At 38.4% G+C, this 27,298-nt stretch overlaps 1 protein-coding gene across 2 annotated transcripts in view; it reads left to right on the plus strand.

Annotated features, from left to right (window-relative positions):
* LOC150079033 (twitchin-like) overlaps positions 1–27,298 on the plus strand; it is a 2,795,346-nt gene that overhangs the window by 1,362,902 nt on the left and 1,405,146 nt on the right. For both annotated transcript variants that reach the window (XM_090382361.1, XM_090382360.1), the window contains one exon: positions 16,610–16,909. In XM_090382361.1, coding sequence (XP_090238487.1) covers positions 16,610–16,909 — 300 coding nt within the window. The remainder of the gene's footprint in view (positions 1–16,609; positions 16,910–27,298) is intronic.

Raw genomic sequence — 27,298 nt, forward strand, 5'->3', positions numbered from 1 at the left:
AAAGCAGCAAGATTTTGACTCTGATGATTCGGTAAAAAATACTGACTGGTATATTTTGTCAAACAAAGAAGGAGATACTGAAATACCGGAAGATATTGAAGAAGTGCTTCAAGACTGGATGGCAGAAGAAAACACTGATGAGCAATTGAAAAGACCGAACCAAGCATTTCCGCAACTATGTTGATATAAAATATTTTTATTGTCTACATATGAGGAACTCATTTCTGAAGTTATGCCCATATATATATATATGTGTGTGTGTGTGTGTGTTTTAAATTTATCAAAGTTATTTCACCTCGTTCAGCATGCGAGATTATTGTATAAGATGGAACACGTTGGTATCAGAGAAGGTATCATTGCACCTGGGGTGGAGAGATCCCGTTGTATTGGAGAAGTCAATCCATAAAATGGTTCTAACAAAGAAGAGAGTAACAATAACTGCAGACAAGGCAGTTTTGTTCAATATTATGAAAAATAAAGGAATAATTTTTCATACTACTTTACTATCCAACATCAAACTCACAGAACCAACTTTTCTACTTTCTCATTTATTGTTTCAACTTCTGTTTTCTGGAACAACCTCCCTTCACACATATTTCCTGAAAATTACAATCTATAGAAATTCAATATACGTGTCAACAATAATCTACTTTTATCTTCTCGACCCTCAACCCAAGCGTAGTACTAAGTGCTATAGGTTCTAATACCTTTCTTGTTTGGAGTTTTCATCTTTCTCTGTAGGACATGTATGTGCGTATGTATTTATATGTCTTTGTTACAGTGGTTCCTGAGCATTAGCTTATATCTGTCTTGTTTCTGTGTTAAACAAGACTGCTAAACCAGTAATGTGTGTTGAATATATGCTTTAGGTAGTGCTAAGTTATTCAATGTGTTTTATGACTGGCCATTTTGAAACCAAGTAGCAGCAATCAAAAATAATGCTGCTTTCTGATTCTTATGCTTGCCATACTAAAACTGCATTGATTTAACCAAAAAATTCCCATACCTGGCATGCAACAAATAAAAAAAAAAAAGAAAAATAAAGAAAGAAAAAGGGAAAAAATATCTCATAATGTGAGAAGTACTAGCAACCCCACCACTAGCAAAACAAAGTGTTAGCCACACAAACTATCACATTTTACAAACTGTTAAGAGGGAAATATATTTGGTATATTTCCCTTACAACTTAGATTACCAACGTAACATAATTAATTAATAATAACTTGATACGGAAGTTATATAAAGGGAACTTGTAGATAATTAATACTTGATACTGAAAAATATGTATACCGTTATAACTGTGTTGGGATACAAGTGTAGGGTTATAATTTTGTACTGAAATTGAAACTTTTTTGAAATTAAATCGAAATCATGAGAGTGGGAAATCAATGGGAGTGCTGTGGCTCATAGGAGAACTGAGGGGGGCAGTTACCCTCTGAATGACAGCCTTTTAAAATGCACTGCTTGCATGATGTTTGTGGAGCAATCAGGTACGGGACATGATACTGCCATGGGGGATGTGTTTGTGTGTGTGTGCGCGCAATGCAAGGAGTGTAACGAAATCAGGCAACAAATCAGCGTTGTTATGGGCCTATATGAGAGCTTGAAGGACAGGGTGGATGCCCTCAAAGTAACTAAATTGAGGGGCCCATCAAGCTCTCAGCTGCCCACATCAACGCCAGAGCTTGCACTTGTTCATCACGCAACACAGTGGCAACCCCCAAGGCAGAATGCGCTGGTCCCACAGGAACTAGTAGTTGTTGGTGACTCTATTGTCAGGGAAACGGGGAACATGCTTTGTAAAAAGGATAGGTGGAACAGGACCAGGATATGTCTGCCAGGGGAAAAGGTTGATGACGTTGTAGAGCGGATATCATCTTTTAAGGGCGCAAAAGGTGATATAGTTGTACACATTGGCACTAATGATATCAAGAGTAGGAGACCGGCAGAATTACTTAACAAGTACAGGTTACTGTTGAAAAAAAAGCTGTGAATTAGGGTTGAATTTGAAAGTGTCTGCAATTCTGCCCAGACACGATAGGAGGGAGTATATGATGAGAGCTTTGTCGATCAATTCGGCCCTGGAGGGATTGTGCAAGGCTCAAGGGGTAGAATTTTTTTCAGCCTGGACTGTACTTGTTAACAGGAGAGACTGCCATTTACAGGGATGGGATACACTTAAATAGAAAGGTTGTAAGAATATTTGCTGATGCTCTCGAGGCAGTGTTAGGTGGGTCGGAAAACTGCTAGCTTGGGGGGGGATACAAAGACTAGAAGGTTAACAATAGCCGCTGGCAGAGGTGAAAGTGATTCTTGCACTGCTTCTTTTGGAATGAGCAGAAGCCTGAAAAACAAGATGCAGGATATTTCAGAGACTGCTGGGAGTCACTGCGGTACAAGTAAACACATGGGTTGTGTTAGGGTAGCTAAGAATAAAAACAGGTGCATGTATACTTGCGTGTACACCAATGCTAGGAGTTTGGTAAATAAATTTGATGAATTTGAGGTATTGCTCAAAGCATCAAAGGCGGATATTGTTGGGATATCAGAGACATGGTGTCACACAGATATAAGGAATGCAGAACTGGAATTTGGGGAGTACAATGTCTACAGAAAGGATAGACAGGATAGGATGGGAGGAGGGGTAATGCTATTAGTTAAGAAACATATAAAATCCAAGGAAGTGAAGCCAGTCCACATCGCTGGACAGTGCAGTGTCGAGTTAGTTTGGTGTGACATAAGCATTGGGAGATCAAAATTTAGAGAAGGAGTGTGCTATAGGCCTAATGACTCTGATGAATATAATAAGAAACTGTACAGGGAAATAGAGTGGGCCAGTACATCAGAGAGTCTTAAAATGGGGGATTTTAATTTTGCAGATATTGACTGGAATTTGTGGGTTGGTGTCTCACACACTAGTAAAACAATGGATGATTGTTTTCTACATCAGATTGTTCAGGAGGCAACTAGAGGGAGTAATACTCTTGATTTTATTATCAGTAGTGATTCTTCATGCATTAAGAATCTGTAGATAAAGGAACCACTAGGTGGCAGTGATCACAGTGTGCTGAAGTGGGATTTACTCAAAGAGGTAACTACCATCAGGGTAAAGGGAAGGGTTATATGCTTTCGTAAAGGCGACTACGATGGTCTGAGACAGTATTTAAATTCTATACAGTGGGACCAACTGAAGATGTTACCAAGAGCAAATTCAAAATGGGAAGCATTCAAAGAACTTAACTTGGAAGCAACTAGGCTTTACATACCAACTAAGAAATATTGTTCAAGGTTTAGGCAATAAACCTTGAACAATATTTCTTCTGTCATTTTTCTTCTCTGTCATATGACAGAGAAGAAAAATGCATGGGATACATATAAATTAACACGTGACACAGAAGCCTATGATAGATAAAGTTGATCTGTAACCAAGTTACAAAGGAGGTTAGGCAGGCAAAGGCAGGTTACGAGAAATCTTTGGGAAATAATGCAAAGAAAAACAGCAAAGATTTCTTTACTTATGTAAACTCTAGAAGGAAGGGGATGAATCAGATTGGTCCACTTGATATCAATGGGTCAGCTGTTGATGATCCTGCTCAGGTAGCTAACAAACTAAATGAATATTTTGCATCGACATTCACACATGAGGAGTTGTTCAGCGAGGGGAATGCCAGAGGTGTATTCAACTCTGGCAGTAAGCTAGAGAATCTTGTAATAACTGAGAGTAAAGTGGAGGAGAAATTGTTGAAGATAAACACAAGAAAGGCACCTGGGGTGGATGGGATCTATCTAGTTATATTAAAGGAGGCAGCAAAGGAAGTAAGCAAACCTTTAGCCATAATTATGAGAGCTTCCTTGGACTCAGGGGTGGTACCCACAGACTGGAGATGGGCAAATGTGACCCCAATTCACAAAGTAGGATCAAAGGCCGACACAAGTAATTATAAACCTGTGAGTTTAACTTCTGTTCCAGGAAAAGTAATAGAGGCACTGGTTAAAGAATCACTGCAGGATCATCTAGACAAGACTTCAGTTATAGCTCGGACCCAGCATGGTTTTGTTAAGGGGAAGTCTTGCCTGACCAATTTGATTGGATACTATGATGCAGTCACAAAAGAGCTGGATGCAGGGAATAACTTTGATATTATATACTTGGATCTTAGAAAGGCTTTTGATACTGTTGCACATGGAAGACTGCTGCAAAAATTGGAGCAGTGTGGCATTGGAGGCAAATTGCTGCTATGGATAAAGGGGTGGTTGAGGGGGAGAAGACAGAGAGTGGTAATCAATGGGCAATGCTCCTCATGGAATAAAGTTATTAGTGGAGTCCCTCAGGGTTCAGTGTTGGGTCCATTATTGTTTTCTGTATTTATAAATAATATTGATGATGGTATATCAAGCTTAATGTCCAAGTTTCCAGACGGTACACAGGTTGGCAGGGTTGTTAAGGACACTACTGACACTATGCTGCTGCAACAGCATCTGGAAAGGTTGAGCAGATGGGCTGAGAGGTGGCAAATGAAGTTTGGGAAACAGCAACCCCAGAGCAACATATCAACTCTGTGGTACTACACTGACAGTGGTAGAGAATGAAAAGGACCTGGGGGGTAATTGTGCAGGCAGATATGAAGTTCTCTGAGCAGTGCAGATGGGCTGCAAGAGTAGCTCATGGTGTATTGTCAATGATATATAGGAATTTTTCTAGCAGGGATAAGGAGGTGATTATTCCCTTGTATAAGGCAATGATCAGGCCACACCTTGAGTACTGTATACTGGTCTGGAGGCCTCATTTCAAGAAGGATGTAGAGCTGCTGGAATGAGTACAGAGAAGGGCAACAAGATTAGTGAATGGAACAAAGGGGTACTCTTACGAAGAAAGGCTTAAGTTTTGCAAATTATACTGTCTGGAGACTAGCACCAGCCAGGTGATCTGATAGAAGTGTATAAAGCATTGAATGGTTTGAGCATGCTCAATGCTGATGGGTTTCTTCCTCTTGCCTAGAATAATCACCCGAGAGGGCATAAATTCAAATTGAGGAAAGACAGATGTAGGATAGACATGCAGTAATTTGCCTTTAGCCAGCAGGTAGTTGGTTGGTGGAACAGACTTCCATCCCTTGTCATGGAAATTGATAGCCTAAATAAATTTAAGCTGGACAGGTATTTCGAACGAATGGAGTGGTGAATTGTTTTTTTTGTATGAAGGCCCTCAATATTCTTCTTTACCTTTGTACCAAATTTCATGCAAACAGATTTACCCACTTCCTCTTGTACCTTTGCCCCTCTCCAAAAAAAAAAGAATTGCTATGCAAATCTGATCTACACATGGTAATGTTCACGTAATTGGTTGCAATGGTTACTACTTCTTGATTATAATGTAATAGTTTTTAACTCCTGTTATTGTATAATGGAACCTGCCAGAAAAGTAAAGCAGTGCATTATCTCAATTGTTTTATGCTTATTTCAAATACAGGAGAAAATTTTCCACTTTCCACAGTTTTACATAAAAATACAGAATTATAAAAGTAAATATGTTCAAAAAAAGAAAGAATAACCTTTAAATGTTTAGAAGATTATATATTTCTTCCTTTGTGTATTCTTTTTTGGATTTGGAGAAAACTAGTTCTCTAGAAGAAATTGATATTGCTTTATAATAGAGAGGTATAAATTTTTGTACATTTTTTAATCATGTATTATTATCATAAAATTGTTTGTTTTTTTATTTATCTGTAATTTTATTCACTTATGACTTATCTAACCAAATTTAAAGATAATTTTTAAAATATATGTTGTTTTCTACTAAATTCAGCTAGCCAGAGTTTCTCTGTCATGGAGAAATTATTGCCAAGTTCCAAATTTTGGAACTTGGCAATGATTTTTTTACTGAATTTTGACTGAAATCCCTCAATTACTGATCTTTTGATTATGCCCATTACTAGTTTAAAATATCTCTCTGTGGTGTTTTAAGGATGCTGGTTGCAGCATCAACAGGAACTATTCTTCAAATATATGAATATGTTGCATTACTTATTTATTCATCATCATCCATTTTCAATCCACTGCCGGATGAAGGCCTCTCCAGCAACTTTCCAGTTCCTTCTTTTTTGTGCAATGGACTTTAATTTACTACCCACAAACTCATGAATTTCATCTATCCATCTCACCGCTGTCTTCCAGGTTTTCTTCTAGTTCTTCTTGGGTACCACCATTCTGTTATTTTCTTAGTCCATCTGTCATCATGTCTTCGAGCTATGTGTCCTGCCCAAGACCATTTTAGTTCTTTAGTTTTGATAAGAATGTCCTTTACTTGAGTTTGCTGCCTAATCCATGTGTTTCTCTTCTTATCTAACAGCCTGATTCCCAATATAATTCATCCCATTCTTCGCTGTGTAGTTCTCAGCTTCTCTTCCATTCTTTTTGTGAGTGCCCAAGTTTCACTTCCATAAGTCATGGTGGGGAGTATACATTGATTCATTATTTTACGTTTCAAACAAACTGGGATATTGCTCTTCAGTATGTGACTATATTTCCTGAATGCTATCCATCCAAAATTTATCCTTCTCTTGACTTCTTCTCTCTAAATTATTCTTCCATCCATTTATCGTTATTACAGCTAATGACTTGTCCCAGATAAGTATATGACTCCACTTTTTCAATTACTGCTCCTTCAATCATTATTTCCCTTTCTGTGGCATACTTGTTCATCATTACTTTTGTTTTAGCCATATTCATCTTTAGTCCAAAACCCTTACTAACTCTGCATAACTGATTAAGATTTTCCTCTAATTCTTTGGGATCATGGCTTATGACACAATGTCATCTGCAAATCGTAAATGGTTTAGGTACTCTCCATTCACATTGACTCCTTTCTGCGACCAGTCTAATCTTCTGAAAGCTTCCTCAAGGGCAGCAGTAAACAGCTTCGGAGATATTGTGTCTCCTTGTCGAACTCCTTTCTCAATTTTAAATTTGCTACTGTCTTTGTCTTGTCTAATAAAGGAGGTAGCCTTCTCATATATTTTCTTCAAAATCATGATATATGAGGTATCTATGCCTTGTCTTTCCAGTGCCCGAAACATTGCCTTATGCTGTATGGAGTCAAATGCCTTTTCATAATCCACAAATGCCAGGCATAATGGTGTTTTATATTCATTTGCTTTCTCCATTAGCTGTGATATTACATGAAGGTGATCCATAGTTGAGAATCCATAGTTGAGAAAGCCAGCTTGCTCTTTCGGTTGATTCTCATCAAGTATTCTTTCTAATCTGTTAGTAATGACCCTTGTGAACAACTTGTAGATGTAGGATAACAAGCTAATTGGTCTATAAGTTTCAATTTCTAATTTATCTCCTTTCTTATGCAGCAAAACTATGATTGCATTATTCCACTGCTTAGGCGTCACACCTTTTCTAATGCATTTTGTGAAGAGCCTTGCCAGTTTTTGTGTTATGTCTCTTCCTCCCAATTTTAACAACTCTATGATAAGTTCATCTTCCCCCGGGGCTTTCTGATTCTTCATTTTCTTCAGTGCATGTTCTACCTCATCAGGAAGAATATCAGGTATGTCGTATGTGTTGCTAATTTGCGATCCATCCTCCCCACTGCTGGCATCATTCCCTCGCTCCTTTATTTATATATTACTTATTACTAATTATTTTAATAACGCATATTTGCTCTTTCCACTTCATTTTTTCTCCTTCAAATATTTATAACATTTACAGTAATTGCTTCTCTTAATGATATTCAGTACTGATCAGTACAGTTATACAAACTGTCAGTAATCCTGAATACTTCAATTTACAAATTCATTCATTATTTTGTATACAATTGAATATATACATAACCAGGTGCTGTGACAAGAATGTATTGATTAAGGCACCTGCCTCAGGTGCCTTAATCAATTCATTCTTGTCCCGGCACTTGGTTATGTATATATTCAATTGAAGTTGAAACAACAATGAAGGCTTTTATGGTATAAGTTCGTAGGAGAGTGGAGATGGGGCTGCATATCTAAATAATTGCCTAAGAAAAGAGCTGATTGGCTCAGGTTCCTGTGAAATTTTTTTTGTGTGATCAGTAGTAGTTTTTTTCTGTGAATTCATTACCATCACATTGCTACATGTTTATATAATGACTCACAATTCAGAGTTGCTTTGCAGTAATCTTATGTCTGCTTTAAATTTTAAATTTTTTTTGCAATATATCCTGGGCCCAGAACAGTTGGTTTTTGAAGGATCCCAAAATAATCTGTTACTGCTACATTACCAACATTAACAAATGTTTTGTCTCTCTCCCTTATCCTGTCTATGCATTTAACTTGAATTGGTGTAAAAGTGATATACTCTAAAGCTATAAGTCTACTCTGCTATTACAGTACAGTAATAGAAAAACACTACAGCACAGAACAGTGACACCACATGTAAAGTGACACCACGAGCTAACTGTGCTGTGGCGTCACTTTACAGTATGATCACTTTGCATGTACTGTAGAACAAAGAGGGCTGAACCTACAGACCATGCAACATGGCTTCTGTTTTCTAGTCAAACAAACCCAGCTGGTCAAAATTCTGAGGCTTTTGCAAATACTAATGACCTCGCACAGATTGTTCATTTACCTACCAGAATACCGGACAATCCTAACCATACAGCCAACACACTTGATCTTTTTCTCACAAACAACCCTCCTAAGTTCACGGTCAAAGTAAGTGGTGGGACACCACAGATAACAACTTGGTGATTGTCTCTTCGCCAATGGAGCCTTTATCTCATGGCTATTTCCAACCTCATGTTGTTTGGCATTACAAGAATGCAAAATGGGATTACCTGCTAGATTTCTTTTCTTCTTTTCCTTGGTCGGATTGATGTTTCAAAAATTCTGATATCAACGTTTGCTCAGATTGTGTCAGTGAAATTATTCTTGTAGGAATGGAATCCTTTATTTCACACTCCACTTTAAAATCTCATCCTTTATCTAAACCTTGGTTTTCCAATAAATGTGCTAAGGCTGTTCAAGAGAAGAATGTTGCATATCATAATTGGCTTGTTTCCAATTCTTCAGTTTCATTTTCTGCCTACACCAAAGCTCGCAACAATTGTAAAGCAGTTATTAATCAATCCAAACTAGATTTTGAACAGCTAAGAGTATAAAAATTGCTTCTTACCCTAATGGTAGCCGAGCATTCTGGTCTCTTGCCAAAGCTATTGGCTGCAACTTTTGCCCATCTCTGCTCCCACCTCTGTCAAAACCAGATGGTTCTGTTGTCACTTCAGCCAAGGATAAAGCTGACTTGCTAGCATCCCATTTATCTTCCAACTCATGTATTAGTGATCTTGGTAAAACACCTCTTACCATTCCCAACATGCTCCATTCAATGCCTCCTGTGGTCTTCTGTCAAAAGGATGTCAGAAGGATTTTGACGAACCTTGATGCTAAGAAAGTTCCAGGTCCTGATGGTATTTCTTCACTTGTTCTCAAAACCTCTGCTTCTGAACTTACTGCTGTTCTTTGCTGCCTTTTTTCACTTTCTTATTCCAAAGGTGTTTTTCCTTCTGCTTGGAAATTTTCTCATATCCAGCCAGTTCCTAAAAAGGGTGACAAATCAGTCCCATCTTAATTATTGTCCCGTTGAAATTACTTCTACTCTTTCTAAAATAATGGAGAAATCAATTAACTGCCAACTCTTAAACTATCTAGAAACCTTCCGTCTGATCAGTGACCACCAGTATGGATTCCATCAGTGTCGATCCACTGTTGATATTCTGGCTTATATTACTCATTTATGGGCAAATTCAATGGAAAGGTTCGGTGAAACACAAGCAGTGACATCTCAAAGGCTTTCGATCATGTTTGACATAAAGATCTTCAAAACAAGCTTCCCTCTTGTGGTTTGCCAACTGATTTTTGTAATTGGTTATCCAGTTTTCTCTCTGATCGCTCACTGAGAGTGATGGTAGATGGCTCTCTGTCTTCTAACTTCTCCAATAATGTCTGTGTCCCCCAAGGTTCAGTTCTTTCCCCCACTCTTTTCCTCTTGTATATTAATGATCTTCTTCCATTGACCAGAAATCCTATGCATAGTTTTGCTGATGATAGCATATTGCATTCCACTTTCCAATTTGAGAAACCTTGCCCTGCTCGTACAGCTTCAACTTCTCTAATATCTGTTACCAATTCCTTAAATGCTGATCCCCAGGTAATTCTCCAGTGGAGCAAAGACAACTTAGTTGATTTCAATCCTTCTAAAACTTAGTCCTGTCTTATATCTTGCAAAGAGGATTCTTCTGCTCCTATGCTTACCTTTGGTGACACTCCGATGTCTAGGCAAGATGATATATCTCTTTTGGAGATTACCATAACTTCTAATCTCTCTTGCCACAAGCACATTGCAAATATTGCTCCCTCTGCCTCTGAAAAAACTTGGTTTTCTCTTTTGCTCTCAGCGTTACATTTCTTCCAAACAGCTGTTCGCTCTGCACAAATCGAAAATCTGCCTTACCATGGAATATTGTTCCCACATCTGAGGCGGTGTCCCCAAACTCTCTCTCAGGCTTCTAGATTCCATGCAGAAGAGGACAATTATGTTAATTAATGACTCATCTCTAACAGAGTCTCTCCACTCTCTGTCTCATAGACATACTGTTTCTGCTGCATGCCTTTTCTACAGATGCTTCCATGGACACTGTTCTTCTGAATTGGCTTCTATAATTCCCGCTTTCTCTTTCAAAACAGTCTGAAGATATGCCGCCACCAGCCAATATCTATTTACTGTCCAACTTCAAACTCACAGAACCAACTTTTTATCTTTCTTGTTTATTCATTCAACTGCTGTTTTCTGGAACAACCTTCCTTCATATGTATTTCCTGAAAATTGCAGCCTATAGAAGTTCAAGTCTAATGTCAACAAATATCTGCTTTCATCTTCTCAACCTCCAACCCATGCATGGTACTAAGTGCTATAAGTTCTAATACCTCTCGCGTTTGGGGTTTTCATAAAAAAATAATAATAAATTATCAAAAATTGAATGAAAGTTTAATCCTCTTTAACTTTGTTAATTCAATTGAAAGTAAAATGGAACCTGGGCTGGATTTTTTAAAATTACAAGTCCTAGTCTTTTTTTATCTAGGCATAAGTACAGCCCTGTTGGGGCCAGATTCACAATAGTTTACCCATACTTACACACTCCCATGTTTAAAAGATTATCCCTACACTATTTCTGGTATTAACACTCTCAGAAGAGTTTTGAATTTTATCACTATATTAGATAATAGGAACAAATAATATCTTTACTAACCATAATCTTGTTATCCAAAGATTTATTTCCCAAATACCTTATGGAAAAATCTTTGAGTGGCAGGATGAACAAAGTAAATAGGAAATGGAAACTGCATAGAAAATGACAAAGGAGCAGGCACGTTGTCCCTATTTTCCACAAACGCAAAGCTACTAGACTTTTTCTGTCATCTGGGAGATGATGTTCAAGGTTTCATCCTAAAAACAATGTGTAATGAACTGATGAGACTAGTAACAGAGAAGAAAACTAAATAGGATGGTTATAAGTTATTAGGTGACACAGAAGCTTACAGTACATATAAATTAATAAAAATCAGTAAAAATTTCAGAGCTGCAAGGCTCAATAACTTCCATGATTTTTCAATATATTAAAAAAATAAGAGATTGCCTCAATCATTTTCGTAGAATGCTCCCAGTCAGTTCTCTCCAAATGTAACGAATAAAATAAGATGAAAAAAAAAAAAAAAAAAAGAATTAATGATGCGTTTCATGGTCGGGTTGGGGCTCTTGGCTTTTGATTTCGTTGTGCGTCGTATTTCTATGGGTGAGAGAATTCATTAATTTGTTTTTTTTTATCTTATTTTATTCGTTACATTTGGAGAGAATTGACTGGAAGAATTCCATGAAAAAGTTGAGGTAATCTCTTACTTTTTTAATATAAACTAATCTGCTCTAAAATTGCTAAAGCAGATTATGAGAAGTCTTCTAACAGCAGAAAGAAAAGTAGCAAAGAATTCTTTGTTTATGTTCAAGTTAGAAAGAAAGAAATGAACCACGTTGGTCCATCAGGCAGGAATGGTGTAAATGTCGATGATCCTGTACATGCTGAATTACATGCCCAGCAATGACTAACGTACTGTACATATTTCACATTAATGACTGTAATGTACTGTACATATTTCACATTTATGATTATAATGTACTGTACATGTTTCACATTAATGACTGTACTGTTCATATTCCACATTAATGACTATACTGTTCATATTTCACATTAATGACTCTACTGTTCATATTTGACAGTTTGGTTTGGTTTTTTTTTTTTAGGAGCATTAGCAGCTAAGGCCATATTGCTCCCGGATATGCAGTGGTCATTCCCTGACCTTTCCGCATCTTCCGTATTTGGTGGTGACGGGCTCGAACCCTGGTCTAATCAAGAAGCATGTGATACGCATTACTGCTCCTTCCCATCTGGCTACGGAGGTGCCCATATTTGACAGTAATGACTGTGCTGTACATATTTAAATACCTATTTCTACTTTATGAAGAAGATTGTAGAAATTGGGTTATCGGACCCAATTTCTAATACTGATCAGGCTTGAATGATTTTATGATGACTGAAAGGAAGCTGAAATTGAAGGAACAGAAATTGCTAAAACTAAAAGTGGAAAAAGCACCCAGGACTGATAAAATCTATCCACTTATAATAAAAGAAAGAGAAAAAGAAGTAGTTAGCCCTTTAATAATAATAATGAGAGCATCCTTTGATTCAAAAGAGGTTCTTATAAATTGAAGAGTTGGGAATCTATGTCCCATTCATAAGTGTGGTTCAAAGAGTGAAACTGGTCACCACAGACATATAAGTCTAAATTCTGTGCTAGGGAAAATAATGGAGCCAATAGTTAAAAAAAAAAGAAAACAAAATTCTCTCAGTCACAACATGGATTTGTTAAAAGATGATCATGCCTAACCATCCTGATAAGATACCATGATTTCATTATAAAGGCACTGAATGCAAAGAATAATTCTTATATCATATACTAAAGCCAGTACCCAAAGAAATACTAGGACTAGTACATAAAGAATTTTTTTACTGTAACCCTTCAGTTAAAAAATAAATAATGGTAAATTGAAAGTAAATATTGTATTATAGGATAAAAAACCATACTGTTGTAATTTTAAAGATATTTTAATTAATACTTTTTTTTTTCTTTTGGTGTATCCCGGATATGCTATCCTATTTGTATTATATCAAGTGTGCAAAACATACTCTGCTAACTCTGAATAAAAAGCAAGACAGAAATATAAACAGATCATGATCTTGCTTAAATGGTCAAGGATACTAAAAAGTGAAAGCATAGACAAACAAAATTTATATTGAAACAAATCTTTTCAGTTTTGACAAGATGTAAGCATATAAAATAAGTCCTTATTAAAAGATACAGTAAAAAAAAAAATAAAATACAATATATGAAAACTTATTAAGAATAAAAAATAAAAATGTACATAGATAAATACTAAAGGTGATAAGAACAAAAACCAAATATGCATTAAGAAGCTTTTGTAGTGTCCCTTTTATCAACTTAGATAGCAAGTAGTATGAACATCATTATATTCTGCAGAGACATAACATAAACACGTGCTACAATGAACCAATGCAGATTATGAAGGGTGAGGGAAAATATATATAGGGGAAACAAACTATCAGTCATCAGACTCTGCAGAAGTAGGCTGATGTACATTTTCCACATTATAAGCTCGCCATCTTTCCTGATGCTGTTAAATAAGTGCTTCTATAATAGGGTGTATGAAGTTTCACATTTGTGATTAATGTTGGAATCTGCTACAGCTATATGGAGTGCTTCCAACAAGCAGCAATGAAGAGAATCATGTGTGTGGTCCAGAATTTCAACATTGGAACATTGGTTACAATTCATGTGCATTCACACCAATAATGCAAAGCAACAGCGGAGCAGGCAAAGTTGGCCTGACGAATAGCCCTCATGTTTCAAGATGCGATCATGACCAATTTAATACATCACACTGTCCGGGCATGTCATCCAATAAATGGAGTCGGCATATTGCTGATTTGGGAATGACAGATTTAACTCTGAAAACCATGGACTGCAACTTCCTGCCAAGAACCTGCACACAACCAATATAGTAATTTTGCAACACCCTAGAAAGATGTGCAGATATACCCAGATAGTGGGGAATATAAGCAACAGCAATAAACTCACTATTGTAATCCAAATTGTAAACAGAATTATTACCATGTAATTTGAAATGTATCCAAAACATGAGGGGGGCATTTGCACCTAGACAAATCCACCCTAATCTTAGAGATCTTGGCATCCCTTTGGCAGTGTAATCACTTTGACTAAATGATGCTCATGCTGTGCTATGGATATGTCCTGGGGCATCTGCTGACTTATAATTGGTGAACTGTCCTCGGCACATTGGTTTTCTATATACTGAGGTTACCAAATGGGAACCCACATGCTGAACTAAGACATCTAGAAATGCAAGTGCATGATCTACCTCCTGTAGTATAAGAGAAGAAGGAACTGAGATATTGGAGAAGCAGTGCCTCTGACTCACTGGGAATGACCATGAACTCATCATCCATATATATTCCAGAGCCTAACTGGTGCAAGCAGATTAAAAAGAAAATATGTCTTTCTCCAACGGCTCCATTGTAATATTACCTAAGGGAGCACTGACTAGAGCACCCATCTGTACCCTGAATATGCTGGCACAGTATATCACCAAACACTGTGATGTAACCAGGCAAACAAATATTTAGTGCATCACGGATATCACTTACAAAGAAAGAGGTCCTGCCTCTTTCATGGAATCCCTGTTCAACAGTCACCTAGCAAAAGCAATTCCTGGCTGTATTGGAAAGTAAACAGGGAGACAGGGAGACCTTGTCTCCCTGTTTTTGACAACATAGTCTGTTTTACCAATAAGTGATGAAAGCAAACCAGCAATATGCTTTTAAAGCTGGTGTGTCAAGTTGCCACAACAGACAACAATCAGTTGCAAAAGGATGCCTGGTTTGTGCATTTTAGGGAAACCACAGAACTGAGAAAGCTAGTCATCTGTGTTTTTGACGGCTCTTGCATTGGGGGCACTATGATAGATAATACTTTGAAAAAAAGCAATTGGCTACATCAGCTATTTTTGTGCCCCTAGGTTGAAGTGTCCACAAATTATCGGTCTGCATTATCTTTGTGTATTTCGATATTTGAAAAAGATATAGGATGGTTCTGAATTGCTCAAATGGAGGCATTTTTGAAGATCTTCATTAATTTTTTTGTCATCAAGCAGTTGTTTTAGGTTTTGATTTCACTTTCTTCTCTATGCTGTTGGTGGAGTTCACTAAACAGCTGCTTGATGTCAACTTTTCTAGAGTTGACAATGACAATTTCATAATTATTGCACAATTGATTAAAACCATGTAGTGTACCTTCATGATCTGCTTCACACAAGTGTATTGACTTGAAAAACCCAAATGGATTTGATATGTCATCAGAATTGTCCTCTTCAGAATTACAAGGTGTCATCCATGTTTAAATGATGTTTTGTTCAATATGTCTTTATTGCTTGCATTGGAACATCATTGGTTGCTTTTTAATAACAAGCCATGGCAGAAATGCAAGCTTTGGGAATTTTTTCCTAGCAGCAAATGTCACATAGTCTCCTATTGTTACTATGGTTCAAAAAACTTTCTCCCTTTTTCTGTTGGTGTTTCTCTTATTAGGTGCCAGTGTTCAGTTTTGTATGGTGTGGATAGGGGTTTCTAGCATTATTTTAGGCAGAAGTTGTTTGCAATTTCATGTCAGTGCTTCCCAGGTGAGTGCAAATGCTTGTTTTTTTTTTATTTGTTGTTTGCACCTTTATTTTGCAGTTTTATAATTTAATTAATAATTTTGTTTATTTAATTGATTAGGACAAGAAAAATTACTAGAAGTGCCAACATAACTTTTATGGTTATTACTCAGGTATTTCTTCTTATTGCATTCAGTAGCAATTTTTACAAAATAGTATAGGAATGTTTTTAATTTACACATCTATAGTTATCAGGGCTAGCTTTGTGCCTAAGTACCATAGTTCTGCCCCCCAATCTTCCTTCCACCTCAAAGGAATTCGTAGCTTTATTTGAGCTTTTTGATTTCAAAGTTCAACATATATCAGTATTTTATATTCAAGGAAATGTTGTAACGGAACTAAACAAAGCAGGCAGTCAAAAGGATTACTTTTTCAGCACTTGTTTCAACATCTCTACCACATTCTGGGATTAAGTATTATATTACTCCTTGTCTCTTCTACAGTGTTTTATGAAATAGTTTATGCATGCCTTCTCAACAAGTTATTATTAGTTAAGAAACTTGGCCTGCCGGTTGTGTTTTTAATCACAGTTATGTTTAAATATTTGTTTTGACTTTCCTTTCCTTTCTTCTCTTTATTGCAGTTCTTCATGTGAAATCAACAGACATTTCAGTGATGTAATGATGCAACTTTCAGTTGATTAAAATTTTAAGATATGAAAATGATTTATTATAAATGAAACTAATCAAATACTTGTTTATTCTAGCCAAATCTTCTAAACCAGAGGGACCACTTCAGGTGTCTGATGTAACCAAAAATGGCTGCAAACTGAAATGGGATAAACCCAAAGATGATGGTGGTGAGCCAATTGAAGGTTACCTAGTAGAAAAGCAAGATCCAGATACTGGACTCTGGATTCCTGTAGGGAAGACCCATTTTCCTGAAATGGATATAACTGGCTTGACACCTGGAAAATCCTATAGTTTCAGAGTCAAAGCTCTCAACAAAGAAGGTGAATCTGATCCACTAGAGACTCTGTCACCTGTTACTGCTAAAGACCCTTACAGTAAGTTGCTTTACCTATTTACAGTAAACTCTTTAAAATCCTTGGGAATTGAGAGGTGCCAATTTTAAAATTTTCTGAAATTCAGAGGTATATACTAATTCAGTAGTTTTAGAGGAGCTGAAGATTAATAGCTATTACACACTGCAACTAAACTTAATTACATCTGTAAACATTTATAATAGCTGCCATGACCTTTCATGTTTTTGCTGGCAGCAGGATTTAAACTACACAGATAATGCAGTGTCTTAATTATAACAGCAGAACAAACCTGCCTTTGTAATGTATTGACTGGTATTGCACTACTTTCAACAGTATATAAAATCAGAAAATTTTGTATACTGTTGCATTCGTTTGCAGTTTGCAAAATCATTCTGATTTGGTATACTGCATGACAGCTCACATCAAACAACTTCTTTACAATTGTTTTTGTCTATGTATTGTTACTGAAACAGGCTGTCAGAGCAGTCTCATCTTTTAAACAAACAGCCAGTTAACCTTTTGCAGAGACTATCTCTTTAAAAGTATTATTATTATTATTATTGTTGCTCTTATATTATTTCTCCCTGATTGGGGGATTCCACTCCGTGACGGGTAATGCTACCAAGTACACAGGGTGGTTGTAATGTCTGGTGTTACTTTCAGTCAAGGAAATCTCTGACTATCCTACAGGTGTTCAGGATTGCGACTTTCTGGAGTTCCTTGTAGGTGTTCTCTGGGAGACCTATTTCTGCTAGGCTGCTATGTAGAGTCTTTGGTACCATACCGGTGGTTGACACAATGATTGGGATGGTTGATACTTCTTGCATATGCCACATCTCCTTGATCTCAGGTTTGTGTACTTCCTAATTTTTCCTCATGGGTTTTCCGAACATTGCTAGTGTTCGGCACCGCTATGTAAATCAGGTAGGTAGCCTTTTCCATCTTGTCCACAAGAGTTATGTCTGGTGTGTTGTGCGAGAACAATGCGCTATGTTTATCTAACATGACCATGCTGTCCATCCTTGATTTCCTTATGTAACATATTTATTTAAATAAACCGAATGCAACAAGGTATAATATTTTAAGAGTTTAAGATTCTGTATCTATATAATATCAGTGTAGATACACCATAGACAACTCTTAAAGAAAAACTATGATTATAGTGTGAAGGACACCCACTGATGAAAGCCAACTATCTTTGAAACAGTGCCGTCTGGGTGGTGGTGGTGGTGGTGATGCCAACCAAGAATAAGAACAATAGTCTTCTCTATTAGTGAGTCTTTATTTATTCAAGGTAATGCAATACTTGGTAACTCTTTGTGAAGGATGAGCACAATATGAAATACATCTGAAATGATACCTTTCACACTACAATCGTAATTTTTCTTTAAGAGTTGTCTATAATGTATCTACACTGATATAATATACACTGGTGTTCAAAGAAAATGCATCACCCCTTAAAATTGTAATTGTCGTCCGAATAACGTAAGTATGTGGCAATATTTCTTACAGATTGCATCAGATAAGATTGACACGCGTAGGTGATGGCGTAATATTGCATTAGCTGTTACTTTCAACTATATAAACACGCTCTGCAAGAGTTGCAGTCATTCCTTGCTTGTGTCAGAATGGCAAGTTATTGTTGCTTTGCATGAGGAAGCATATTTCTTACAGTGTCTTGTAATCAGTCGACAGTGAGTAGATTTCTTTCCAAACTCAAGAATACTGGTTCTGCTGATAGGAAATAAGGAAACGGATGCAAATGAGTCTACACCAAAACAGGACTGTATTTTGAAGTGCTTATGCCTTAAAAACCATAAAGCTTCTTCGTCTGAGCTGAAAAGAGAATGGGAAGTACAAAAAAGAGAATACAGGAGTAGTAACAAGTGCAGTAAGTCAGAAGATGCCTCTTCAAAAATGGACTTGTAGCCTGTCATCCTAAGAAGACACCCCTCACACAAAAAATGAAAAGGGGCTGATTAATTTGGTGTAAGGAGCATGTCAAATGGACCCCCGAGCAGTGGAAGTCAGTTATTTTCTCAGATTAGAAAAATTTCAACCTATATAGCTCTGATGGGAGACAAAGGATTCACCGAAGACGTGGTGAAGAATACCATCCAGACTGTATGGTGTCTACAGTGAAATTCCCAACCAGCCAAATGATATGGGGGTGCATTTCGTATTGTGGAGTAGGTAACTTGCAGTTTATAAATGGTTCCGTAAATGCCAATGGACCTGGCTGTATTGGAAGGCAAATTGCTGCCAACCATTAGAGACCATTTCAAACTGCCAAGTAACTGCATCTTTCAGGATGACTCTGCTCCTTGTCATTGGGCGAAAAGTGTAAGTAGGCACTCTGTAGTTACTTTAGCTTCATTTCTGCATTAGAGATTCGACAGTAAGGTGTTATATTTGTTTCAAGTGAAAAAATAGTTGGAAGAACAGTCCATTACAACTGTTAGCTGGTCAGGAAACAGCCCAGACCTGAATCCTATAGAGAACTGTTGGCATCTTGTGGAATCTGCAGTTGCCAGAAAGAAACCAAAGACCCTTCGTGAACTTCAGGAAGCCATAATTCGTGTTTGGAACCACGAACTATCAGTTGATTATCTTCAGAAATTGATCTTGTCAGTGCCTCGTTGGTGTGCTGCTGTCATCAGGGCAGAGGCGGTTCAACTAAATATTAGTTTGCACCTAGTGAACTTTTCATTTTGTTTTTCATTTAAAATGATAAATGGAAGCAAATTGAGGGCTTCTGATAACACTTCAGCCATAATTGTCATGTTTACCAAAACTGTTGTATAAAGATTGCAAATGCTCATTTTGGAATATTTTGAGAGCACCTGTCAAATATTACTTAGCTTTGCCTTAACTATTAATAAATATCTTTTGTTTATATTTCTATTTGTGATGCTAGTCATTAATGCAGTATGCCATCACGAAAAAGGGTTAGAAATGTAAAATTCCTAGGTGATGCACTTTCTTTGAACACCAGTGTAGATATAGTAACGTATTTATGTATTCATAGCTGAGCAAGAGACACACACACATAGTGTCGAAAGATTCTGTAAGTATTTTATTTTATTTTATCAACAGAAGCGAGCGCAAGAAGCAGGGGACGAAGCCCCCTAGTTATTATTAAAATTTTTTCTCCTTTATGGATTTTTTTCCGTCCCCTGACAGGTACCAATACTTAGTGCATTGTATAGTTGTGTCTAGTTACTGTTATTATTCTTATTACTTTTAGGCAAGGAACTCTCTTACTATCCTACAAGTATTCAGGATCGTGGCTTTCTGGAGTTCCATGTAAGTGTTCTCTGGGTGGCCTATTGCTTCTGGGTGCTTATGAAGGCTGCTCTTTGGCACCATGCCAATGGTTGATATGGTAATCGAGTTGGTCATTATTTATTATTATTATACATGTATTTATTATTTCTCCCTGATGGGGCGGTTAGGAAGAGAGTGTACATGTTTTTCATTCTTTCTTTGAGGGTATATCTGTACTTTCTGCTGTTGTTGAGCATAGTGGGTAGTGGATTGAGTGCTAGACAGAACCACAGTGGGCTCATGGCATCTCTCTGAAAGATTCCTCTTCTGATGGGGATCAGTCTGTTTGTGACATTCTCAAATTATCACAGCAGATCAAACTTGCCTTTGTAATGAATTGACTGGTATTGCACTACTTTTAACAGTATACAAAATTAGAAAATTTTGTATACTGTTGCATTCATTTGACCGTGATTGCTTTGAGGAAGTTTGATATTGTCAGATCGACTTTGTAGAATCTCTGTTAGCCAGCTATGAGGCACAGAGTCGAAGGCCATCAGTAGTTGATGTAGACTGCACAGGTTGTGGTGCTTCTTATAGGATTGCTCCATAACTGCCGTATCAACAGTTATGAAACAGTTATGGTAAGAAACTCAGGGATTGTCTCCAGGTGACTTATCATCCTGGTGAACTGCTGTGTTAGGTGTTTGTGTGTGCAAATGTACTTCTTGTACCAGTAGTTGTGGATGTTATCTATTCCTGAGGGTTTGCCAGTTGTAGGGCTTTCTGATCACCTGTTGTTTTTCTTCCTCATGAATCTCCCATTCTGTCATCTCTTGTATGTCCTTGTTTTTCTTCCATTGTAGTTCTATCCAGACAGCTTAGCTGTTATGTCTTTCTTCACTGCCTCTTATGTTGCTTCAGAACTCTTTGATTGTCTTCTGCTCAGGTGGTCCATTACCTTCTTTCTCCTCTTGTACAATACTCCTGTAGAAGGCTCTTTGATTTCATTGAAGAGTTGGTTTTTTAATTTTCTCTGTGCATTGGTGTAGTCTCTTGCTGAGTGCTTTTTGATTTTCTCTGAGCTCTCTTTGTATTGGTGTAGTCTCTTGCCGAGTGCAAGGAGATTCTGCTTCAATGGGTGTAAGTATTCTTCTGATCTCTAATTTTTGGTCTCATGATTGCCGTGGACATTGTCTTTTTTAACGACTCTCTTTACTTTTGCAGTGAACTTCTTACTCTTATTACCCCATTGGTACTGGGTCAATTGGCCTACCTTGACTCTTAGTTCTATCTTCTGCTGCTTATCTCTCATTTCTCTTCCATTGATCCTAGTGGCTGCTACCACAGCACAGTATACAGCGGCAGTGGCCTTGCTCTTCCTCCTCTGGTTCGATATTGTCCACATTGTGCGTTTTTTGTAGTTGGTCATGCGCCTCCTTAGCCAGGTGGGAAGGAACAGCAGTGTGTAGCACACGCTTCTTGATTAGACAGGGGTTCGAGCCCATCACCACCAAATGCGGAGGATGTGGAAAGGTCAAGGGAATGACCACCGCATATTTCCGGAGCAATATGGCCTTAGTTGCTAATGCTCCTAAAAACCAAATAACAAACAAACAACAAACCTGCTTGATTTTTTTCCAAGATTGCAGGAGCTATTAAGTTCTTCGTTATAATGGTCCTTCTCTGGTCTGCTATTCTCTGTTCGGTGATGTTAACAGTCGGGAATCATTACAACCACTGGGTATGTAGTCTCATCCTGTACATTATCATATTGGTCTCTAGTTTTGTTACTTTATAGTATGTTTGCATGATGAATGTATTCATTTTGATGCTCCACTTCATGCATTGGCATTTTCTTTCTTCTTAGGTGACCACTAGCACAGTTGCGCAGGAAGCACTTTCAGTTGCTTCACTGGAAGATTTTGCCCTTCCCTTGTGGTTGGCCATACAGAGGACAGTGTCACTTGCTTCCACTGTCTCTGACTTTTCGAACCAACCCTTTGCCTATGGCCTGAACAGTGTCTTTATCCTGTGCTACACTCAATGCAGTATGTTCATTACTTCTTTTCAACATCATCCATCTGTGGAGGTGGATATCTCTGTTTAGCTTGTATCCAGTGATGGTATTAGTTCTTGGAAGCAACACCAGTTGGCACCACTGTCTGCTTCAGCCATGAGAAAGGTAGATCCAATGAAGTGACTTCTGTGATTTTTTTTATTATTATTATTATTTTATTTCTCTCTGATTGGGGGTTTCTACCTCATGACGGGTATTGCTATCAAGTACACAGTGTGGTTGTTGTTATGCCTGATGTTACAGTTGGTCGAGGAACTCTCTGACTATCCTACAAGTGTTCAGGATTGCGACTTTCTGGAGTTCCTTGTAGGTGCTCTCTGGGAACCCTATTGCTGCTAGGCTGTTATGTAGGGACTTTGGCACCATACCGGTGGTTGACACAATGTTCAGGATGGTCGTTACTTGTTGCATATGCCATATCTCTTTGTTCTCCTGTCTCAGGTTTGTGTTCTTCCTGATTTTTTCCCCATGGATTTTCTGCAGGTTGCCATTGTTGGGTACTGCTATGTCAATCAGATAAGTAGCCTTTTCCTTCTTGTCCACAAGGGTTGTGTCCATTCTGTTGTGCAGGATTGTCTTATCTGTTATTATGGCACAGTCCCAGTACAGCTTGTGGGTTGGGGGTCTCTAGTACTTCCTGGGGTTCGTACTTGTAGTGTGGTATACTTTCTTTGATCAACTGGTATTTTCTTGTTAGCTCCTGATGTATTATCCTGGCTACCCAGTCGTGTGTATGAGTGTACAGTAATACCCCGAAGTTACGCGATTGGTGGGTCCGACGAAAATCGCGTAAGTCGGGGTAAAACTTTGCATATAAATACATATAAATTTTGCTTAATTGGGACCAAGGACTAACAAAAACACTAGTTTACAAGAAAAATATTAATAAAATTGCAGTTAAATATTAATAAAATATGTATTAAAAAAACAAATGACTTACGTAAAAAAGTTATTTCGATGTCGATGGCTTCATAAAATCTAACAAATTCGTCTGACGACACAGCGCCTTCTTTTTTTCACGCAGAATTTCGTCGTAGCAAGCTAATAATTTTTTTATTCCTTGCTTTGTAGCTATAACGCGTTCTTCGTTGGAGTCTATGTTTTCTAAAATTTTTAAGCCCTTTTCAATTGAGCTAAGACCTTCTGTCAAGTTTGCAATTGTCATATGCTTTTCGCCGTTGCCTCATTTACGCCTGTAGTACGTGCAATATCACATGGTCTTTCATTTCGCTCAAAGCGTTTCACAATTTCATATTTTTTTCTCTATCGACAGAGGCGGACTGGCCATAAGCCTTACCGGGGAAACCCCGGTGCGCCGGTATGATTTTGGCCATAAACCATAGTATGAGGCCACTATAAATTTTCCCCGGGTAAGAATTTTTGATCCAGTCCGCCTCTGTTTATCGATTAATTGCTTTTCTTTTTCTCTCTGAATCTGCAGTGTCTTCACCAGGACGCTTCCTTTTAATTAAGTATTTTACTCATTTTTAGGGAATAAAGCACAATTACAAAACGAGGAGCACGCATGATACGCATAAACAAACTGCGCGCATGTAGCAACTGAATAAACAACACCATAAAGGCAGAGATACACTATTAACACCTCACATTTCTAGGGGTTACTACCATAAAACAATAAAAATCCAATTGCGTTTCTGCTAGTGAAATCTGTTATAAACTGGTAGTAAACTCGATCTAATTGCATTTGCGATTATACCCATAGCTGGAATTGTGTTGGTTTTTACGTTATTATGGTGAAATGTGTTTCCTCTTCACTGTTAAAAAACATAAAAGCAGCAAAGTTGAATTTTGTTCATCTTTCGCTCTCATTCTCCGCCGTCGCACCGTATATCGATAACATATGAAAAACGACCTTGAAGATAGTGGGCGGCAGCGTTGCCAAACGAAAAAATCAAGAACCGCGTAACTCCGAGTTCGCGTAAGTCGGGGTAGCGTAAGTCGGGGTATTACTGTACTCAGTCTGGGTGATCACCTTGCCTCCCAGAGTGATGTGTTGGATCGTTTCTGAGACCAGGTGGCATCGTCAACATGCGACATTGGACATTCTGGGCTCCTTGGTGAAGTATTTTCTGTAGTTTCTGGTGTTGATTACCTGGTCTTGGATGGCTAGCATGAATCCTTCAGTCTAGGGGGAAGGGCGTCCAGCTCGTGAGCAATGCATTGGAAGCAATTTTATCTATGTGAACTTGATGGAGGTCATTGTAGTGTCTGCCATGGAGTGTCTGCTTTGCCCATCTTTCTAGCTTCGTTTATGCCTTCTGGATGAGAGGGGACTCCTCACTTCAGTTGAGTAGAGTATACTGCTTGTCTGTCTTCCTTATGGCCTGCTGGAGTGCTTCTGTGTGTTTCTGGAAGTAATCCTTCAGGTTAACTATTGCTGTCTTCTGTTGCTTAATGAGGTCTATCAGGCCCCTTCCACCTTCTTTCCGGGCAATTGTCAGTCTCTCCACAGAAGATTTCGGGTGGTGTTGGCGGCTCTTGGTTAGCATTGTCCTTGTCTTTCTCATGATATCCTCCAGCTGGGTGTTAGTGCAATCTATGACCCTGAAGGAGTATGTTAGCACTGGGACTACATAGGTGTTTATGGCTTTAACTGTGTTCCCTCCATTCAGCTTTGCTTTCAGCAGGCTTATGAGTCTCTCATGGTATTTTTCGTTCAGCCCCCCTCTCATGGCTTCGATCTCTTTATTAGTCTGCAACTGGTAGTTTCAGTTGCACACTAGACTAATTTTCCCTGGTGCATTCCGTGGGTCTTGCATTTGTCTAGACCAGATTCCATCCTAATATCATTGCTGAATTTTTTGGGTTATCCAGAGTAGTTGCTGGAATTGCTTCTCGGTTGTTGCCTAGAGCTTGATGTCATCCATGTAGACAAGACTTCAGACAAGACTTCAGTTATAGCTCAGACACACCATGGTTTTGTTAAGGGGAAGTCTTGCCTGACCAACTTGATTGGATACTATGATGCAGTCACAAAAGAACTGGATGCAGGGAATAACTTTGATATTATATACTTGGATCTTAGAAAGGCTTTTGATACTGTTGCACATGGAAGACTGCTACACAAATTGGAGCAGTGTGACATTGGAGGCAAATTGCTGCTATGGATAAAGGGGTGGTTGAGGGGGAGAAGACAGAGAGTGGTAATCAATGGACACTGCTCATCGTGGACTAACGGTATTAATGGAGTCCCTCAGGGCTCAGTGTTGGGTCCATTATTGTTTTCTGTATTTATAAATGATATTGATGATGGTATATCAAGCTTAATGTCCAAGTTTGCAGATGATACAAAGGTTGGCAGGGTTGTCAAGGACACTACTGACACTATGCTGCTGCAACAGGATCTGGAAAGGTTGAGCAGATGGGCTGAGAGGTGGCAAATGAAGTTTAACATTGACAAATGTAAAGTACTACACACATGGGAAACAGCAACCCCAGAGCAACGTATCAACTCTGTGGTACTACACTGACAGTGGTAGAGAATGAAAGGGACCTGGGGGTGGTTGTGCAGGCAGATATGAAGTTCTCTGAGCAGTGCAGACGGGCTGCAAGAGTAGCTCATAGAGTATTGTCAATGATATACAGGAATTTTTCCAGCAGGGATAAGGAGGTGATTATTCCATTGTATAAGGCAATGGTCAGGCCACACCTATTGTACTGTATACAGGTCTGGAGGCCTCATTTCAAGAAGGATGTAGAGCTGCTGGAACGAGTACAGAGAAGGGCAACAAGATTAGTGAATGGAACAAAGGGGTGCTCTTACGAAGAAAGGCTTAAGTTTTGCAAATTACAGTGTCTGGAGACTAGGCACCAGCGAGGTGATCTGATAGAGGTGTATAAAGCCTTGAATGGTTTAAGCATGCTCAATGCTGATGGGATTCTTCCTCTAGCTCAGAAAAATCACCTGAGAGGGCATAAATTCAAATTGAGGAAAGACAGATGTAGGATAGACGTGCGGAAATTTGCCTTTAGCCAGCGGGTGGTTGGTTGGTGGAACAGACTTCCATCCCTTGTGGTGGAGGTTGATAGCCTAAATAAGTTTAAGGCTCAGCTGGACAGGTATTTTGAACGAACAGAGGGGTGAAGTGGAAGTGGTTTTTTTTTTTTTGGCTGATGCTGCATAAGCTTGCTTTCTTGCATCAAATGCCTCTGCTAATGCTAATGCTAATGTACATCAGGTGGGTGAGGGTGTATAAGTTCTTCCTTCCTTCTTTGAGGTTATATCTGTACTTGCTGCTGTTGAGCATGGTGGATAGTGGGTTAAGTGCTAGACAGTAACAAGGGATGCAATGGCCCCTTATTATCATCATTATTAATTGCATATGATCAGAGGAAGCAAGTTTATAGAGCATTAGCCAAAAAAAAACTTCCCACATCACTTGTCCAGCTCTTCCAATAATTTGTGTAGTTCTTCCTTAAATTTATTCAAACTGCCCACCCCCAAAACACTAGATGGAAGTTTGTTTTAACAGTCAACCACCCACTGGCTGAAGGCAAACCTTCTCACATCTAACTTGCAACTATCCTTCCTCAATTTGAATTTATGCCTCCTTGTGTGTGTGTGTGTGTGTGTGTGTGTGTGTGTGTGTGTGTGTGTGTGTGTGTGTGTGTGTGTGTGTGTGTGTGTGTGTGTGTTGTAGTCTGAGCAAGGGGAAGAATGCCATCAGCATTGAGCTTGTTCAATCCATTCAAAGCCTTAAAAACCTCGATCAGATCACCTCGCAGATGCTTAGTCTCAAGCTGCAGTTTGTAGAACTGAAGCCTCTCTTGGTAAGACCGCCCTTTCATTGCCTTCACCAGTCTCATTGTCCTTCTCTGCACGTGTTCCAGCAGTTTCTACATTCTTCCTAAAATGAGGCCTCCGGACCTGTATGCATTAATCAAGATGCAGCATGACCATTGCCTTATACCAGAGGTGGACTGGCCATAAGACTTCCCAGGGAAACCCCGGTGGGCCAGAGGCTGGTGTGATTTTCAATATTATGCTTTGACCTTTGATATATTCAATTTGTTTCCCCCGGTAAGAATTTTTGACCCAGTCT

This window comes from Mastigoproctus giganteus, chromosome 10 (genome assembly GCF_048544385.1).
Source record: "Mastigoproctus giganteus isolate SK-2022 chromosome 10, ASM4854438v1, whole genome shotgun sequence".
Taxonomy (NCBI): Eukaryota; Metazoa; Arthropoda; class Arachnida; order Uropygi; family Thelyphonidae; genus Mastigoproctus; species Mastigoproctus giganteus.